Consider the following 20660-nt stretch of genomic DNA (forward strand, 5'->3'; position numbering starts at 1 on the left):
AAAACGTCTTCTATCACAGGGATTGGAGGGGAGGTAGGAGACACGGGACACCGGAGAGGGGGGTATAATACCTCTTCTATTACAGGGAGGGGAGGTAGGAGACACGGGACACCGGAGAGGGGGGTATAATACCTCTTCTATTACAGGGAACGGAGGGGGGGTAGGAGACACGGGACACCGGAGAGGGGGGGTATAATACCTCTTCTATTACAGGGAACGGAGGGGGGGTAGGAGACACGGCACACCGGAGAGGGGGGTATAATACCTCTTCTATTACAGGGAACGGAGGGGAGGTAGGAGACACGGGACACCGGAGAGGGGGGTATAATACCTCCTCTATTACAGGGAACGGAGGGGAGGTAGGAGACACGGGACACCGGAGAGGGGGGTATAATCCTTCTATTACAGGGAACGGAGGGGAGGTAGGAGACACGGGACACCGGAGAGGGGGGTATAATACCTCTTCTATTACAGGGAATGGAGGGGAGGTAGGAGACACGGGACACCGGAGAGGGGGGTATAATACCTCTTCTATTACAGGGATTGGAGGGGAGGTAGGAGACACGGGACACCGGAGAGGGGGGTATAATACCTCTTCTATTACAGGGAACGGAGGGGAGGTAGGAGACACGGGACACCAGAGAGGGGGGTATAATACCTCTTCTATTACAGGGAACGGAGGGGAGGTAGGAGACACGGGACACCGGAGAGGGGGGTATAATACCTCTTCTATTACAGGGAATGGAGGGGAGGTAGGAGACAGGGGACACCGGAGAGGGGGGTATAATACCTCAAAACAATTTGGCACTTACCAAGGAGATTGGTGCCATCATCTTCATGCAGATCACAGATGGATTCCTCCAACGAGACCCGCTCCTGCTCTATGGAGTCATGGAAGGTCCGCTCCGTGTCCTGCTCCTGGAGGACATGCAAGGTCTGCAGCAGATTTGGGACAAGGGACTTCTGTTCCTGGTCCCGGGGAACATAAGACGCTGCCTCCTGCTCATGGTGGGCATGCAACGTCGGCTCCAGCTCCTGGGGGACAGGCGACGCCGGCTCCAGCTCCTGGGGGACAGGCGACGCCGGCTCCAGCTCCTGGGGGACAGGCGACGCCGGCTCCAGCTCCTGGGGGACAGGCGACGCCGGCTCCAGCTCCTGGGGGACAGGCGACGCCGGCTCCAGCTCCTGGGGGACAGGCGACGCCGGCTCCAGCTCCTGGGGGACAGGCGACGCCGGCTCCAGCTCCTGGGGGACAGGCGACGCCGGCTCCAGCTCCTGGGGGACAGGCGACGCCGGCTCCAGCTCCTGGGGGACAGGCGACGCCGGCTCCAGCTCCTGGGGGACAGGCGACGCCGGCTCCAGCTCCTGGGGGACAGGCGACGCCGGCTCCAGCTCCTGGGGGACAGGCGACGCCGGCTCCAGCTCTGGCTTCTGGGGAATATGTGACACCGGTTTCATCTTCTGTTCCTGTTGGACATCTAAGAGCTGCTCCATCTCCTGCACCTCGGGGACAGGTGAGACCTGCTCCCTCTCCTGCCCCTGGGAGACATGGGACACTGTCTCCATTTCCTGGGAGACAATTGACATCAACCCCAGCTCCTTAGAGACATGTGACACCCGCTGCATCTCCTGCTCCTGATGGGCACGCAAGACCTGCTCCATCTCCTGGGGAACTTGCGAGACCTGCTCCATCTCCTGGGGAATTTGCGAGACCTGCTTCATCTCCTGAGGAACTTGCGAGACCTGTTCCATCTCCTGAGGAACAAGAGAGACCTGCTCCATGTCCTGGGGAACAAGAGAGACCTGCTCCATGTCCTGGGGAACAAGAGAGACCTGCTCCATCTCCTGGGGAACAAGAGAGACCTGCTCCATCTCCTGGGGAACAAGAGAGACCTGTTCCATCTCCTGGGGAACAAGAGAGACCTGTTCCATCTCCTGGGGAACAAGAGAGACCTGTTCCATCTCCTGGGGAACAAGAGAGACCTGTTCCATCTCCTGGGGAACAAGAGAGACCTGTTCCATCTCCTGGGGAACAAGAGAGACCTGTTCCATCTCCTGGGGAACAAGAGAGACCTGTTCCATCTCCTGGGGAACAAGAGAGACCTGCTCCATCTCTTGGGGAACAAAAGAGACCTGCTCCATCTCCTGAGGAACTTGCAAGACCTGCTCCATCTCCTGGGGAACAAGAGAGACCTGCTCCATCTCCTGGGGAACAAGAGAGACCTGCTCCATCTCCTGGGGAACAAAAGAGACCTGCTCCATCTCCTGAGGAACTTGTGAGACCTGCTCCATCTCCTGAGGAACTTGTGAGACCTGCTCCATCTCCTGAGGAACTTGTGAGACCTGCTCCATCTCCTGAGGAACTTGTGAGACCTGCTCCATCTGCTGAGGAACTTGTGAGACCTGCTCCATCTGCTGAGGAACTTGTGAGACCTGCTCCATCTGCTGAGGAACTTGTGAGACCTGCTCCATCTGCTGAGGAACTTGTGAGACCTGCTCCATCTGCTGAGGAACTTGTGAGACCTGCTCCATCTGCTGAAGAACTTGTGAGACCTGCTCCATCTGCTGAGGAACTTGTGAGACCTGCTCCATCTGCTGAGGAACTTGTGAGACCTGCTCCATCTCCTGAGGAACTTGCGAGACCCTCTCCATCTCTTGGGCAACATGCGAGACCTGTTTCATCTCCTGGGTAACATGTGAGACACGCTCCATCTCTTGGGTAACACGAGAGACCCGCTCCATCTCTTGGGTAACATGCAAGACCCGCTCCATCTCTTGGGGAACAGGCGAGACCCGCTCCATCTCCTGGGGAACAGGCGAGACCCGCTCCATCTCCTGGGGAACAGGCGAGACCCGCTCCATCTCCTGGGGAACAGGCGAGACCCGCTCCATCTCCTGGGGAACAGGCGAGACCCGCTCCATCTCCTGGGGAACAGGCGAGACCCGCTCCATCTCCTGGGGAACAGGTGAGACCCGCTCCATCTCCTGGGGAACAGGTGAGACCCGCTCCATCTCCTGGGGAACAGGTGAGACCCGCTCCATCTCCTGGGGAACATGCGAGACCCGCTCCATCTCCTGGGGAACATGCGAGACCCGCTCCATCTCCTGGGGAACATGCGAGACCTGTTCTATTGGCCTGGATGGCTCATGCCCAGAATTGAGTGTCACTTGCTGATGTGCCGTATGTTTCTGTTGAGTGTGCCTGAAATACACAAAAAAGCAGCAAAGAAAATAATATTTGGACACAAATCACTCAAAGGGTGTCAAATAATCTAAGCAAACATGGCAGGAATAGGAATGCTGGCTTTCATCTTGGGAGATGCAGTTCTGGGGGCGGGGGATGGGGCAGGAGCTGACCTCCCTGCATCTGCCCCGTACCTGTATGAGCCTGGTGATGCTATAAGGGAAGGTAATGGCCTCTCCAATTTGGAAGCTGGTCGGAGACACAGCTCTTTATTCTCTTCTCCCCCTCCAATACTCCAGGGAACTTGGTTAGGTCTGGTCCTCCTAGAAAGGTCACCGATCACTCACTCTTGCATACAGAAACATTCACCCTTCCACTTCCCAAAACTGGAAGGTTCAAGTACCTTCCACAAGTACATCCCATCACCTGTCTGATACTGGCATCCACACATGAAGACTTGGCTCTGATTACCCAGGAATGAACCCACTCATCATTGTGTCCTTCAAGCCCAGCAATACATTGGGACAGAAGCTTGGACATCCATAAGACCCAACACAAGCCAAGTCATTTGGTATATGCAGTGCGGTGTAGTGAGGACTACAAGGACCAGTTCATTGAGGAGACAACCGCTCAACAATGAAAGGCTCAACATAGGAAGGCAAATTCTACAGAAGCTTGGACATCCATAAGACCCAACACAAGCCAAGTCATTTGGTATATGCAGTGTGGTGTAGTGAGGACTACAAGGACCAGTTCATTGAGGAGACAACCGCTCAACAATGAAAGGCTCAACATAGGAAGGCAAATTCTACAGAAGCTTGGACATCCATAAGACCCAACACAAGCCAAGTCATTTGGTATATGCAGTGCGGTGTAGTGAGGACTACAAGGACCAGTTCATTGAGGAGACAACCGCTCAACAATGAAAGGCTCAACATAGGAAGGCAAATTCTACAGAAGCTTGGACATCCATAAGACCCAACACAAGCCAAGTCATTTGGTATATGCAGTGCGGTGTAGTGAGGACTACAAGGACCAGTTCATTGAGGAGACAACCGCTCAACAATGAAAGGCTCAACATAGGAAGGCAAATTCTACAGAAGCTTGGACATCCATAAGACCCAACACAAGCCAAGTCATTTGGTATATGCAGTGCGGTGTAGTGAGGACTACAAGGACCAGTTCATTGAGGAGACAACCGCTCAACAATGAAAGGCTCAACATAGGAAGGCAAATTCTACAGAAGCTTGGACATCCATAAGACCCAACACAAGCCAAGTCATTTGGTATATGCAGTGCGGTGTAGTGAGGACTACAAGGACCAGTTCATTGAGGAGACAACCGCTCAACAATGAAAGGCTCAACATAGGAAGGCAAATTCTACAGAAGCTTGGACATCCATAAGACCCAACACAAGCCAAGTCATTTGGTATATGCAGTGCGGTGTAGTGAGGACTACAAGGACCAGTTCATTGAGGAGACAACCGCTCAACAATGAAAGGCTCAACATAGGAAGGCAAATTCTACAGAAGCTTGGACATCCATAAGACCCAACACAAGCCAAGTCATTTGGTATATGCAGTGCGGTGTAGTGAGGACTACAAGGACCAGTTCATTGAGGAGACAACCGCTCAACAATGAAAGGCTCAACATAGAAAGGCAAATTCTACAGAAGCTTGGACATCCATAAGACCCAACACAAGCCAAGTCATTTGGTATATGCAGTGCGGTGTAGTGAGGACTACAAGGACCAGTTCATTGAGGAGACAACCGCTCAACAATGAAAGGCTCAACATAGGAAGGCAAATTCTACAGGCCGAGACTCAACGGTCTTCCTACAACCTTACTGGAAAAAAAACCCCCAAAACATTCTTTCAAGGACATACTTTGGACAACTGGTTCTCGAGAGGTGTAGAAGAGACCATCAACATCTGACTGGAATAATAATCCCTGAACAGGATGTCAAACTGGGAGCTATTGTAACATCTCTACACCATGACAAGACATTCACGCCTTCAGCCATTGACTAAAAAGACCAACACCTATGCAGACCCCTGGACACCAAGCATGGGATGAGGTCGCTAGAACAGAGGGGTGTTCCACAACTCTCATACCTCCCATGCTGTTCTTGGACAACCTACATTTACACCTTCCATAGTGATTGGATGAAGGTTCTACCTGGGTGGATATAAAGGTTGGGGTATCTTCCTGACAATCATTAGAACCAGAGCAACGAAACGCCATCAACATTAGAGAACAAGTCCAGATTAATGTGACTATTACTTGAGATACCATGACTTGGAGGACAGAGAACCTTCACAGACAACCCAGACCTGGTCAACACAGGTGTGTGTTGATATGTAGATGTGATTAGGCTCAGGCCCATCATTGGCCAATTAGACCAGATATTCCTTCAGTCAGGTCATCTGACTCAAGCTGAATTCCAGGTATGGATATACAGTGGGGCAAAAAAGTATTTAGTCCCCACCAATGGTGCAAGTTCTCCCACTTACAAAGATGAGAGAGGCCTGTAATTGGCATCATAGGGAGACCTCAACTATGAGAGACAAAATGAGAAAACAAATCCAGACAATCACATTGGCTGATCTGGAAAGAATTTATTTGCAAATTATGGTGGAAAATAAGTATTTGGTGAATATGAAAAGTTCATGTCAATACTTTGTTATATATCCTTTGTTGGCAATGACAGAGGTCAGACGTTTCCTGGAAGTCCTCACAAGGTTGGCACACACTGTTGCTGGTATGTTGGCCCATCCTCCATGCAGATCTCCTCCTCCATGCAGATCTCCTCTAGAGCAGTGATGTTTTGGGGCTGTCGCTGGGCAACACGGACTTTCAATTCCCTCCAAAGGTTTTCTATGGGGTTGAGATCTGGAGACTGGCTAAGCCACTCCAGGACCTTGAAATGCTTCTTACGAAGCCACTCCTTCGTTGCCCGGGCGGTATGTTTGGGATCATTGTCATGTTGGAAGACCCAGCCACGTTTCATCTTCAATGTCCTTGCTGATGGAAGGAGGTTTGCACTCACAATCTCAGGATACATGGCCTCATTCATTCTGTCCTGTACATGGATCAGTCGTCCTGGTCCCTTTGCGGAGAAACAGCCCCAAAGCATGATGTTGCCACCTCCATGCTTCACAGTAGGTATGGTGTTCCTCGGATGCAACTCAGCATTCTCTCTCCTCCAAACACGACGAGTTGTGTTTCTACCAAACAGTTCTATTTTGGTTTCATCTGACCATATGACATTCTCCCAATCCTCTTCTGGATCATCCAAATGCTCTCTAGCAAACTTCAGACGGGCCCCGGACATGTACTGGCTAAAGCAGGGGGACACGTCTGGCACTGCAGGATCTGAGTCCCTGGCGGCGTAGTGTGTTACTGATGGTAGCCTTTGTTACGTTGGTCCCAGCTCTCTGCAGGTCATTCACTAGGTCCCCCCGTGTGGTCCTGGGATTTTTGCTCACCGTTCTTGTGATCATTTTGACCCCACGGGGTGAGATCTTGCGTGGAGCCCCAGATGGAGGGAGATTATCAGTGGTCTTGTATGTCTTCCATTTTCTAATTATCGCTCCCACAGTTGATTTGTTCACACCAAGCTGCTTGCCTATTGCAGATTCAGTCTTCCCAGCCTGGTGCAGGTCTACAATTTTGTTTCTGGTGTCCTTCGACAGCTCTTTGGTCTTCACCATAGTGGAGTTTGGAGTGTGACTGTTTGAGGTTGTGGACAGGTGTCTTTTATACTGATAACAACCTCAAACAGGTGCCATTGATACAGGTAATGAGTGCAGGAGGAGGAGCCTCTTAAAGAAGAAGGTCCAGGTCTGTGAGAGCCAGAAATCTTGATGGTTTGTAGGTGACCAAATACTTATTTTCCACCATAATTTGCAGATAAATTCTTTCCAGATCAGCCAATGAGATTGTCTGGATTTGTTTTCTCATTTTGTCTCTCATAGTTGAGGTCTCCCTATGATGCCAATTACAGGCCTCTCTCATCTTTGTAAGTGGGAGAACTTGCACCATTGGTGGGGACTAAATACTTTTTTGCCCCACTGTATTTGCTGAATTCCAGGTATGGATATTTTTGCCGAATTCCAGGTATGGATATTTTTGCCGAATTCCAGGTATGGATATTTTTGCCGAATTCCAGGTATGGATATTTTTGCTGAATTCCAGGTATGGAAATCTTTGCATTGTTACGTTGGACCATCTTGGACCAGAGTAAGTCTACAAATTCCATACCTGGCTGATCCACATGGAAGCAGGAAATCACTGCAGTAGTTTCTACGACTAGTGATCCTCGCCATCTTCTGACTACCCTGCTACACAGGTCGCTCGCTTGGCATGGGCACCATTCTTCCAATGGATACAAAGAGTTTTATGACTGGATAAGGTGGAAATAAAGTGGATCGATCGCTTGGCATGGGCACCATTCTTCCAATGGATACAAAGAGTTTTATGACTGGATAAGGTGGAAATAAAGTGGATCGATCGCTTGGCATGGGCACTATTCGATCAATGGATGCAAAGAGTTCTCCGATTAGATAAGGTGACATCATGATCTCCATCTCGTCCAATCAGAAAACACCTTGCATCCATTGAGAAAACTATAAGGCATTCTCAAAATGGCAGCCTGTGGTTACCAGGGGCGGACTGACAACTCATGGGGCCCCCGGGCAATAGGGGATCATGGGGCCCGTGTCCTTGCCCAAACTCAAAAAAGCCTATGAAAAAGGTGCATCTCATGACCCCGGGCAGTGCCCGAATTTCCAAATGGCCAGTCCGCCCCTGGTGGTCACTATGCAGCAGGGCAGCCACTCTGGATCTGGAGGATAGTGAAGATCGCTAGTAGCAATGGCTAATATAGTGATTCTTCCCTTCCATAGGGATTGGACAAGTATGTATACCAGGCAGGACCAATGTAACTATCCCAAGATATCCATGTCTGGAGTCCAGCTTTAACCTTTCATTGGTGGGGTTGAAGGCCAGGAATGCATTGCATATAATCTACATCTTTATAAAAAGTCTTAAAGGTCTTACATGGTCACTCCATAGTCGAAGGTGAGCTCAGTTCCCACATCGATGTCCTCCTTGGCTATCAACAGTATCACGGGAGAGGTGCCGTTCTTCAGATATCTCACTTCGGGTTTGAGGTTCGGCTTCTTCTTGGAATGGTTTATCTTTCTGCCGTAGGTGGACAGTCTGGGGTGGCAGGGACATGGGACGTTTTGGGCGTCGATGCAAAGCCTCTTCTGTTGTTTTTTGTCCTTGAAGAAATACAAGTAGCACATCTCTCCCGGAGCGATGGAGTTCAAAATCTCCTCTCCTCGTTCATGGCTCACCACGGCTCCATGGCAGTCACACACAACGTCTCCTTTCTGGAACGGCAGAGTAGTGATGAGCGTCTCTCCGGTGTTCCCAACTCTGTCCTCCACGATGGCCAGTCCTTTCCAGTCCTGGGAGTCCACCAGCCTTTCTATTTCTTTGGTAAGATCCGCCTTATCTCGATCTATGCTGGGCTTCCAGTTCTCCAGAATATCCTGGACTTTCGGGACATTGACCTTCCAGCCTTGCACCTTAATGTAGGACTGGATCTGTTCTTCTGTTGGTAGGCTCCTTTTGAAGCGTCCTAAAGAGATAGGAACAATGGGCTCAATATCCAATATTTATAACTTGGATGGTTCTCCACTTTCCAATCCTCTACAAATTCCCAAGTTTCTTCTCTGAACCCGATGTACCAATACCCACGTAAGGGCTGCTGGATTTTAAATCGGTCCTCCTAGCTTTCTTAATGGTGACCGGCCCCATAGCTACTCAACCGCTCACTAATATACAGTCAGGTCCATAAATATTGGGACATGGACACGATTCTAACATTTTTGGCTCTATACACCACAATGGATTTGAAATGAAACGAACAAGATGTGCTTTAACTGCAGACTGTCCGCTTTAATTTGAGGGTATTTACATCCAAATCAGGTGAACGGTGTAGGAATTACAACAGTTTGCATATGTGCCTCCCACTTGTCAAGGGACCAAAAGTAATGGGACAATTGGCTTCTCAGCTGTTCCATGGCCAGGTGTGTGTTATTCCCTCATTATCCCAATTACAATGAGCAGATAAAAGGTCCAGAGTTCATTTCAAGTGTGCTATTTGCATTTGGAATCTGTTGCTGTCAACTCTCAAGATGAGACCCAAAGAGCTGTCACTATCAGTGAAGCCATCATTAGGCTGAAACAACAAAACAAACCCATCAGAGATAGCAAAAACATTAGGCGTGGCCAAAACAACTGTTTGGAACATTCTTAAAAAGAAGGAACGCACCGGTGAGCTCAGCAACACCAAAAGACCCGGAAGACCACGGAAAACAACTGTGGTGGATGAGCGAAGAATTCTTTCCCTGGTGAAGAAAACACCCTTCACAACAGTTGGCCGGATCAAGAACACCCTCCAGGAGGTAGGTGTATGTGTGTCAAAGTCACCAATCAAGAGAAGACTTCACCAGAGTGAATACAGAGGGTTCACCACAAGATGGAAACCATTGGTGAGCCTCAAACACAGGAAGGCCAGATTAGAGTTTGCCAAACGACATGTAAAAAAGCCTTCACAGTTCTGGAACAACATCCTATGGAGAGATGAGACCGACATCAACTTGTACCAGAGTGATGGGAAGAGAAGAGGATGGAGAAGGAACTGCTCATGGTCCTCAGCATACCACCTCATCAGTGATCATGGTGGTGGTAGTGTCATGGCGTGGGCATGTATGGCTGCCAATGGAACTGCTTCTCTTGTATTTATTGATGATGTGACGGCTGACAGAAGCAGCCGGATGAATTGTGAAGTGTTTCGGGAATATTATCGGCTCATATTCAGCCAAATGCTTCACAACTCATTGGACGCTTCACAGTGCAGATGGACAATGACCCAAAGCAGACTGCAAAAGACACCAAAGAAGTGGAATGTTCTGCAATGGCCAATCACCTGACCTGAATCCGATTGAGCATTTCACTTGCTGAAGACAAAACTGAAGGGAAAATGCCCCAAGAACAAGCAGGAACTGAAGACAGTTGTAGTAAAGGCCTGGCAGAGCATCACCAGGGATGACACCCAGCGTCTGGGGATGTCTATGCGTTCCACACTTCAGGCTGTCATTGACTGCAAAGGATTTGTAACCAAGTATTAAAAAGTGAAAGTTTGATTTAGGATTACTATTCTGTCCCATTACTTTTGGTCCCTTAACAAGTGGGAGGCACCTATGCAAACTGTTGTCATTCCTACACCGTTCACCTGATTTGGATGTAAATACCCTCAAATTAAAGCTGACAGTCTGCAGTTAAAGCACATCTTGTTCGTTTCATTTCAAATCCATTGTGGTGTATAGAGCCCAAAATGTTAGAATTGTGTCCGTGTCCCAATATTTATGGACCTGACTGTATCAGACCCTACAATCCTTTCCTTGAGATTTATTGGCTCAATTGACCTGCGAAGGAAAGGTTAGGGGTACAGGAGACCCAAAAACAAGAAAAAAAATCCCTCCACACTGCAGAATAGGGATGGGCTGAGTGTTTAGGGCATTTAGCATGGCCGAATGTGACAGCTTCAATGGTTGCTAAGGAAGCAGCAGTTGCCATGACCAACCACTCGGAAGTCCTCAGCCATGAGGAAAGGGTTGGGGGCATGGGTCACATTGCTGTCTAAATACGGCCACATGGTCCTGTTTGGGAAATAACATGGTCCAGATATAACCGTGGCCATATTTGGGCAATGAGGTCACCACTATTCCCGCCCCTTTCCATACATTGCCCATGATAGCTCAGGGAGCTGCCATACCTTTAGGGTCATCAGGTTTTCCCTTTCATTGGACATTGGGATTGACATGGATCTAAAAATTGTGGGTCATTGTTGAAAGCAGGGGCTGACTGACAACTCATGGGGCCCCCGGGCAATAAGGGATCATGTGGCCCCTGTGTCCTTGCCCAAACTCAAGAAAGCCTATGAAAAAGGTGCATCTCATGGGGCCCCCTACTGACCCTGGGCCCTCGGGCAGTGTCCGAGTTTCCAAATGGTCAGTCCGCCCCTGGTTGAAAGGGACTTCCAGATTCCTATAACTGCCCCTCCCCCACCAACACTGGGCCAGAGGCCCTTGTAGTCACCAGCATGGGGACAAGGTGTTTTGTGAGGGCGTGGCAAGGTACAACCCCCATGTTAAGGGCATGTGGGGAGGGGTGACAAGGGGAACACACCCTTTCCTGACCTGCCAATCTGCATCCTCCAATAACGGTCTGCTATGGATTTTTAGTGGGGGTGGTCTTATGCTTTTTCCCTAGATTTTTTTGGGGGGGTTCCCCATTAAAATTCATACCAGACCCTTTGGGTGGGAACCTCAAACCTTTTTTATCCGAAGGGCCTGGTATGAAAAAAAAAACCCACCCAACCCGTAAAACGGGACCGCATAGAAGAACGTTCTGCTCACCGATGACATCATCCATCCGCATTCTGTACTGCTGCGCCCTCCAGCGTTTATAGCAGTACGCGCCGTGCGCCTTGGATATTCTCTTACAGGCCTTGGTGCCTGGGCCAGCACGGTTAATGCTGACAGGATAGGCATCTTCAGTCTTCTTAAAACACATCTCCTTCTCACCCACGAGGGCCACGTCGGCACTGCTGTCCTCACTGTCACCCCTCGGCCCCTGGAGGTCTGCGTCCCCGGAAGGGAAACTGGTGAAAATGACAAAAGGTGGCTCCTTAGACCTCATTTCGTGGTACAGTCAGATTTTATGGTCACAGACAACCACCCAAAACCCAACCCATGGCTGTGCGTGGCTCCACCCACATAGCTTCATCACCCCCTCCAGTGCAGCAGAGGGGCTACACACAACGTTCCGGGGATCCCTCTCCCCGTTCAGAAGGCCAACCCCATAATAGAAGGTCTCCTAAGAACAGAAGGTAATCACATGGCTCATTCCATCACATATCCAATAAAATTCCTCATCTCAGGAGAGTGGGCGGAGCCAAGCCAATCATTCCTTTATACCCCAACAGCCAAATAACTGTCCAGGACCGCAGGTGCATACTGAAGATGCAGCCAATGATAGAGCCAGTTATCCCAAGGTGCAGAGAGATGCTTGAGGCTTCTTGGCCACCATCAGTGCAGTCTACAGAAGCCACGGCTTCCAACAACGAAGGCGACCACAGAGAAGTACAACTCGTAATATGAAAAGTCGTCATTATGCCGCCAGCAACCCACCTGGAGGCCGGAGGGGCCCAATGTCTCTGCATCCTGCTCACCATAACAGCCGCCCGCACCAGGTCCGTCTCGGAGGGTTTGGCCGCTTGCGGTGAGAGCCTCAGGTGTTTTCGCAGCAGTTGTTGCTCTTCGTCGTTACAACGAGACAAGCAGCATTGTTCAAAAACTTTCCTCACCTGCTGGACCTTCACCTCCGGAAGATGGAACCTGAAAAATACAGTACGGTTCTTCTGTACCGGTCTAAGGAAATGACATCATTGGACCAGACCAGCTCCTCCCCCAGCCACGTTCCCCCCATAGAGCAGAGCAATTCTTCCAATCCTGTTATGGTGAGGACTTTGTCCTTACATAAAACAGACAACACCATCAGCACCAGGAGTTCCCCCAATCCCATTGGTCTGTCCATCCCTGCTTGGAAAACCATGCCGCCATTTTACATTATAAGCCATCACCGGAGGCCGGCTTCTTCTGCCTTGTCCTCCTTGTAGGCCCTTCAGTGGTGTCCTCACCAGATCCCATGAGGTTTGTTATGGTTTACACGAGGCCCTGGCAGCCAAAACCCACGTGGTTAGAGCAAAGAAGAAAAAAGGGGCTTTTCCCGGGATCCCACACATTTCACAAGATCCCACAATTCCCATACCGGAGCTCTCTGGGAGGCACTGGCGACGTAGGGGGCGTCTGCGAGGCACTGGCGACGTAGGGGGCGTCTGCGAGGCACTGGCGACGTAGGGGGCGTCTGCGAGGCACTGGCGACGTAGGGGGCGTCTGCGAGGCACTGGCGACGTAGGGGGCGTCTGCGAGGCACTGGCGACGTAGGGGGCGTCTGCGAGGCACTGGCGACGTAGGGGGCGTCTGCGAGGCACTGGCGACGTAGGGGGCGTCTGCGAGGCACTGGCGACGTAGGGGGCGTCTGCGAGGCACTGGCGACGTAGGGGGCGTCTGCGAGGCACTGGCGACGTAGGGGGCGTCTGCGAGGCACTGGCGACGTAGGGGGCGTCTGCGAGGCACTGGCGACGTAGGGGGCGTCTGCGAGGCACTGGCGACGTAGGGGGCGTCTGCGAGGCACTGGCGACGTAGGGGGCGTCTGCGAGGCACTGGCGACGTAGGGGGCGTCTGCGAGGCACTGGCGACGTAGGGGGCGTCTGCGAGGCACTGGCGACGTAGGGGGCGTCTGCGAGGCACTGGCGACGTAGGGGGCGTCTGCGAGGCACTGGCGACGTAGGGGGCGTCTGCGAGGCACTGGCGACGTAGGGGGCGTCTGCGAGGCACTGGCGACGTAGGGGGCGTCTGCGAGGCACTGGCGACGTAGGGGGCGTCTGCGAGGCACTGGCGACGTAGGGGGCGTCTGCGAGGCACTGGCGACGTAGGGGGCGTCTGCGAGGCACTGGCGACGTAGGGGGCGTCTGCGAGGCACTGGCGACGTAGGGGGCGTCTGCGAGGCACTGGCGACGTAGGGGGCGTCTGCGAGGCACTGGCGACGTAGGGGGCGTCTGCGAGGCACTGGCGACGTAGGGGGCGTCTGCGAGGCACTGGCGACGTAGGGGGCGTCTGCGAGGCACTGGCGACGTAGGGGGCGTCTGCGAGGCACTGGCGACGTAGGGGGCGTCTGCGAGGCACTGGCGACGTAGGGGGCGTCTGCGAGGCACTGGCGACGTAGGGGGCGTCTGCGAGGCACTGGCGACGTAGGGGGCGTCTGCGAGGCACTGGCGACGTAGGGGGCGTCTGCGAGGCACTGGCGACGTAGGGGGCGTCTGCGAGGCACTGGCGACGTAGGGGGCGTCTGCGAGGCACTGGCGACGTAGGGGGCGTCTGCGAGGCACTGGCGACGTAGGGGGCGTTTGCGAGGCACTGGCGACGTAGGGGGCGTCTGCGAGGCACTGGCGACGTAGGGGGCGTCTGCGAGGCACTGGCGACGTAGGGGGCGTCTGCGAGGCACTGGCGACGTAGGGGGCGTCTGCGAGGCACTGGCGACGTAGGGGGCGTCTGCGAGGCACTGGCGACGTAGGGGGCGTCTGCGAGGCACTGGCGACGTAGGGGGCGTCTGGATGTCACCACAGGTGGGAAAGCGGGACGTGGAAGAAATAAAACCGGGAGAATGGTGGGGGCGTGGTTATTGGGCCTTATTAGAGTCAACGAATGGCTAGTAAGAAAAAAAACTGTCAGAGATGTAAATGGACAGAATATGCAAATCACTCCTTCTGTAAATTCACTATATTGTCCCAGCCCTCCATATCATGTGATTCAGGTGTTCCAATCCCCTCCATATCATGTGATTCAGGTGTTCCAATCCCCTCCATATCATGTGATTCAGGTGTTCCAATCCCCTCCATATCATGTGACTCAGGTGTTCCCATCCCCTCCATATCATGTGACTCAGGTGTTCCCATCCCCTTCATATCATGTGATTCAGGTGTTCCAATCCCCCCATATCATGTGATTCAGGTGTTCCAATCTCCTCCCTATCATGTGACTTAGGTGTTCCAATCCCCTCCATATCATGTGATTCAGGTGTTCCCATCCCCTCCCTATCATGTGACTCAGGTGTTCCAATCCCCTCCATATCATGTGATTCAGGTGTTCCCATCCCCTCCCTATCATGTGACTCAGGTGTTCCAATCCCCTCCATATCATGTGATTCAGGTGTTCCCATCCCCTTCATATCATGTGATTCAGGTGTTCCAATCCCCTCCATATCATGTGATTCAGGTGTTCCCATCCCCTTCATATCATGTGATTCAGGTGTTCCAATCCCCCCATATCATGTGATTCAGGTGTTCCAATCCCCTCCCTATCATGTGACTCAGGTGTTCCAATCCCCTCCATATCATGTGATTCAGGTGTTCCCATCCCCTCCCTATCATGTGACTCAGGTGTTCCAATCCCCTCCATATCATGTGATTCAGGTGTTCCCATCCCCTCCCTATCATGTGACTCAGGTGTTCCCATCCCCTTCATATCATGTGATTCAGGTGTTCCAATCCCCTTCATATCATGTGATTCAGGTGTTCCCATCCCCTTCATATCATGTGATTCAGGTGTTCCCATCCCCTCCATATCATGTGATTCAGGTGTTCCAATCCCCTCCATATCATGTGATTCAGGTGTTCCAATCCCCTCCATATCATGTGATTCAGGTGTCCCAATCCCCTCCCAATCATGTGACTCAGGTGTTCCAATCCCCTCCATATCATGTGATTCAGGTGTTCCAATCCCCTCCATGGACACAGGTGTATACAATCAAGCCCCTAGGCATGCAGACTGCTTCTACAAACATTGGTGAAAGAATGGGTCGCTCTCAGGAGCTCAGTGACTCCAAGCGTGGTCCCGTGATAGGTGGCCACCTGGGCAATAAGTCCATCCGGGACATTTCCTGGCTACTAAATATTCCACGCTCAACTGTTAGTGGGATTATAACAAAGTGGAAGCCACTGGGAACAACAGCCACTCAGCCACCAAGTGGTAGGCCACGTCACATGACAGGGCGGGGTCAGCGCATGCTGAAGCGCACAGAAGTCACCAACTGTCTGCAGAGTCAATAGCTAAAGACCTCCAAACTTGGTGTGGCCTTCAGATGAGCCCAACAACAGTGCGTAGAGAGATTCATGGAATGGGTTTCCATGGCCGAGCAGCTGCATCCAAGCCTTCCATCACCAAGTGCAATGCAAAGCGTCTGATGCCGTGGTGTAAAGCACGCCGCCACTGGACTCTAGAGCAGAGGAGACGTGTTCTCTGGGGTGACCAATCACGCTTCTCTGTCTGGCAATGCGATGGATGTGTCTGGGTTTGGCGGTTGCCAGGAGAATGGTACTTGCCTGACTGCATTGTACCAAGTGTAGAGTTTGGTGGAGGGGGGATTATGGTGTGGGGGTGTGTACTTCCATGAGGGCGTATAGTGACAGCTGGGAAGGAGAAGAGGGCGTACTCTATAATGGGCATACTCCATATGTCTAAGGTTTTTCAGCAGGTTATGGAGTGGATTGGCGAGATGAAGCTTTCCTCACCTTTCATGGAACTTCTTGTGGTTGTAGGTCAGGTTCTTAATTTTCCCGCCATTGGTGGCTACGAAGAAGTGGTCTTCTCCTTTGTTCACGTTCTTCATGAAGACGGGGCGGACCTTCCTGAAGAACGTGTCGAACCACATTTCCTCCTGTTTCTCTAAGGCGATTATAGCGATCTGCCTCATCTCCGCCGTCCTCTGCTCCACCCTGATGACAGCAACTTCAATGGCCTCCTCGCCCACCTGAACTGTAAGGTGGGACCTCAGCAGCCACTGATGGACCTGAGAAGAGAGCAGATGGCTGTTAGTGATCAGTTCAGGTTCTTGGAGGAAGGCGAGGCCCTCAGACATGGAGGCCCCTCACCATACGCAGTACTCACTTGAAGGAAGCGCCCACCCCCTGACCCCCTCTCTAATACTGCCCCACAATCTTTTTTTTTCTCCCCACTGTCCCCCATCCCCCACACCTGGGCTTACCCATTGCACATCATTCATTCCCCCCAGGTCATCCACAATCGACTCCCCCACACTTGCCCCCACTATCCTCATTCCCTCCCGCTGTCCCCACAACCCCCACATCACATTGGGGTTCACCCATTCAACAACTTTCATCCATTGCCCCCCCACACCCAGCTCCCTTGTTGCACTTCAAATCTTACCCTAGAGCCCATGCACTCCACCCACCCACAAAGAACTCCCCCACTATCCTTATCCCCTCCTGCTGATCCCAACTACCCCTCCCCCCCACGGGTCTCCATATTCACAACCTTCATCCATTCTCACCCAGTCCCCCCACACCCGACGTCCCTTGCTGAACTTATGATACCTTAGCTCCATATCCCCCAACCCCATACAATTCATCCAAAACAGACAGGAGGGGGAGGGGCCAGACCACCTCAGTACGATGTGGAACACTCACCGTCATATCCCGGACCACCGTAGGACTCTGTAGGTGTTGGAGGATGAGAAGGGCCACCAGATAATTACACAGCGCATTGTAGTCCCGGTCCTCCAGGTCGCCCATCGATTTCACCCTAATAATCAGACTCAGAAAGTACGGCTTGACGGTGGTCAGCAACCTCTGACACCCCTCCGGGGTACAAGCGTGATTTCTACAGAAGAGAGAGAAGATCCTCCAGAACATTTCCAAACAATTCCTCCTTCCTAACCCACCACCCCACCAGGCTACCGACTCACTGCCTACGTATCTCCCCCCTCATCAAGCCTCTCTCTAGAATATCAGTCCACCATGAACACCGATACCAGACTCTTCCACCACACCACCCTCTCAGTGTCCTCCACCATGAACACCGATACCAGACTCTTCCACCATACCACCCTCTCAGTGTCCTCCACCATGAACACAGATACCAGACTCTTCCACCATACCACCCTCTCAGTGTCCTCCACCATGAACACCGATACCACACTCTTCCACCACACCACCCTCTCAGTGTCCTCCACCATGAACACCGATACCACACTCTTCCACCCTCTCAGTGTCCTCCACCATGAACACCGATACCACACTCTTCCACCGTACCACCCTCTCAGTGTCCTCCACCATGAACACCGATACCAGACTCTTCCACCGTACCACCCTCTCAGTGTCCTCCACCATGAACACCGATACCACACTCTTCCACCATACCACCCTCTCAGTGTCCTCCACCATGAACACCGATACCACACTCTTCCACCATACCACCCTCTCAGTGTCCTCCACCATGAACACCGATACCACACTCTTCCACCATACCACCCTCTCAGTGTCCTCCACCATGAACACCGATACCACACTCTTCCACCATACCGCCCTCTCAGTGTCCTCCACCATGAACACCGATACCACACTCTTCCACCCTCTCAGTGTCCTCCACCATGAACACCGATACCACACTCTTCCACCATACCACCCTCTCAGTGTCCTCCACCATGAACACCGATACCAGACTCTTCCACCATACCACCCTCTCAGTGTCCTCCACCATGAACACCGATACAACACTCTTCCACCCTCTCAGTGTCCTCCACCATGAACACCGATACCAGACTCTTCCACCATACCACCCTCTCAGTGTCCTCCACCATGAACACCGATACCACACTCTTCCACCATACCACCCTCTCAGTGTCCTCCACCATGAACACCGATACCACACTCTTCCACCATACCACCCTCTCAGTGTCCTCCACCATGAACACCGATACCACACTCTTCCGCCATACCACCCTCTCAGTGTCCTCCACCATGAACACCGATACCACACTCTTCCGCCATACCACCCTCTCAGTGTCCTCCACCATGAACACCGATACCAGACTCTTCCGCCATACCACCCTCTCAGTGTCCTCCACCATGAACACCGATACCACACTCTTCCGCCATACCACCCTCTCAGTGTCCTCCACCATGAACACCGATACCACACTCTTCCACCACACCACCCTCTCAGTGTCCTCCACCATGAACACTGATACCAGACTCTTCCACCATACCGCCCTCTCAGTGTCCTCCACCATGAACACCGATACCAGACTCTTCCACCATACCACCCTCTCAGTGTCCTCCACCATGAACACCGATACCAGACTCTTCCACCATACCGCCCTCTCAGTGTCCTCCACCATGAACACCGATACCACACTCTTCCACCCTCTCAGTGTCCTCCACCATGAACACCGATACCAGACTCTTCCACCACACCACCCTCTCAGTGTCCTCCACCATGAACACCGATACCAGACTCTTCCACCATACCACCCTCTCAGTGTCCTCCACCATGAACACCGATACCACACTCTTCCACCATACCACCCTCTCAGTGTCCTCCACCATGAACACCGATACCACACTCTTCCACCATACCACCCTCTCAGTGTCCTCCACCATGAACACCGATACCAGACTCTTCCACCACACCACCCTCTCAGTGTCCTCCACCATGAACACCGATACCAGACTCTTCCACCACACCACCCTCTCAGTGTCCTCCACCATGAACACAGATACCAGACTCTTCCACCATACCACCCTCTCAGTGTCCTCCACCATGAACACCGATACCACACTCTTCCACCCTCTCAGTGTCCTCCACCATGAACACCGATACCAGACTCTTCCACCATACCACCCTCTCAGTGTCCTCCACCATGAACACCGATACCACACTCTTCCACCATACCACCCTCTCAGTGTCCTCCACCATGAACACCGATACCAGACTCTTCCACCACACCACCCTCTCAGTGTCCTCCACCATGAACACAGATACCAGACTCTTCCACCATACCACCCTCTCAGTGTCCTCCACCATGAACACCGATACCACACTCTTCCACCATACCGCCCTCTCAGTGTCCTCCACCATGAACACCGATACCACACTCTTCCACCCTCTCAGTGTCCTCCACCATGAACACCAATACCAGACTCTTCCACCATACCGCCCTCTCAGTGTCCTCCACCATGAACACCGATACCACACTCTTCCACCATACCACCCTCTCAGTGTCCTCCACCATGAACACCGATACCAGACTCTTCCACCATACCACCCTCTCAGTGTCCTCCACCATGAACACAGATACCACACTCTTCCACCATACCGCCCTCTCAGTGTCCTCCACCATGAACACCGATACCACACTCTTCCACCCTCTCAGTGTCCTCCACCATGAACACCGATACCAGACTCTTCCACCACACCACCCTCTCAGTGTCCTCCACCATGAACACCGATACCACACTCTTCCACCATACCACCCTCTCAGTGTCCTCCACCATGAACACCGATACCACACTCTTCCACCCTCTCAGTGTCCTCCACCATGAACACCGATACCAGACTCTTCCACCACACCACCCTCTCAGTGTTCTCCACCATGAACACCGATACCAGACTCTTCCACCATACCACCCTCTCAGTGTCCTCCACCATGAACACCGATACCACACTCTTCCACCGTACCACCCTCTCAGTGTCCTCCACCATGAACACCGATACCAGACTCTTCCACCATACCACCCTCTCAGTGTCCTCCACCATGAACACCGATACCACACTCTTCCACCCTCTCAGTGTCCTCCACCATGAACACCGATACCACACTCTTCCACCGTACCACCCTCTCAGTGTCCTCCACCATGAACACCGATACCAGACTCTTCCATCATAGCACCCTCTCAGTGTCCTCCACCATGAACACC

General features: G+C 52.3%; 1 protein-coding gene across 2 annotated transcripts in view; it reads right to left on the reverse strand.

The window, feature by feature from the left end:
* Positions 1 to 20660, reverse strand: part of LOC149428158 (uncharacterized) — a 44930-nt gene that overhangs the window by 16290 nt on the left and 7980 nt on the right. For both annotated transcript variants that reach the window (XM_089667651.1, XM_089667652.1), the window contains exons 4-9: positions 17370 to 17562; positions 16455 to 16732; positions 12454 to 12660; positions 11680 to 11924; positions 8246 to 8834; positions 813 to 3202 (exon numbers count right to left, since the gene is read on the reverse strand). In XM_089667651.1, coding sequence (XP_089523777.1) covers positions 813 to 3202; positions 8246 to 8834; positions 11680 to 11924; positions 12454 to 12660; positions 16455 to 16732; positions 17370 to 17562 — 3902 coding nt within the window. The remainder of the gene's footprint in view (positions 1 to 812; positions 3203 to 8245; positions 8835 to 11679; positions 11925 to 12453; positions 12661 to 16454; positions 16733 to 17369; positions 17563 to 20660) is intronic.

The sequence above is a fragment of the Staurois parvus genome, unplaced genomic scaffold (assembly GCF_062004578.1).
Source record: "Staurois parvus isolate SC_StPar_1 unplaced genomic scaffold, SC_StPar_1.0 ptg003464l, whole genome shotgun sequence".
NCBI classification, from domain to species: Eukaryota; Metazoa; Chordata; class Amphibia; order Anura; family Ranidae; genus Staurois; species Staurois parvus.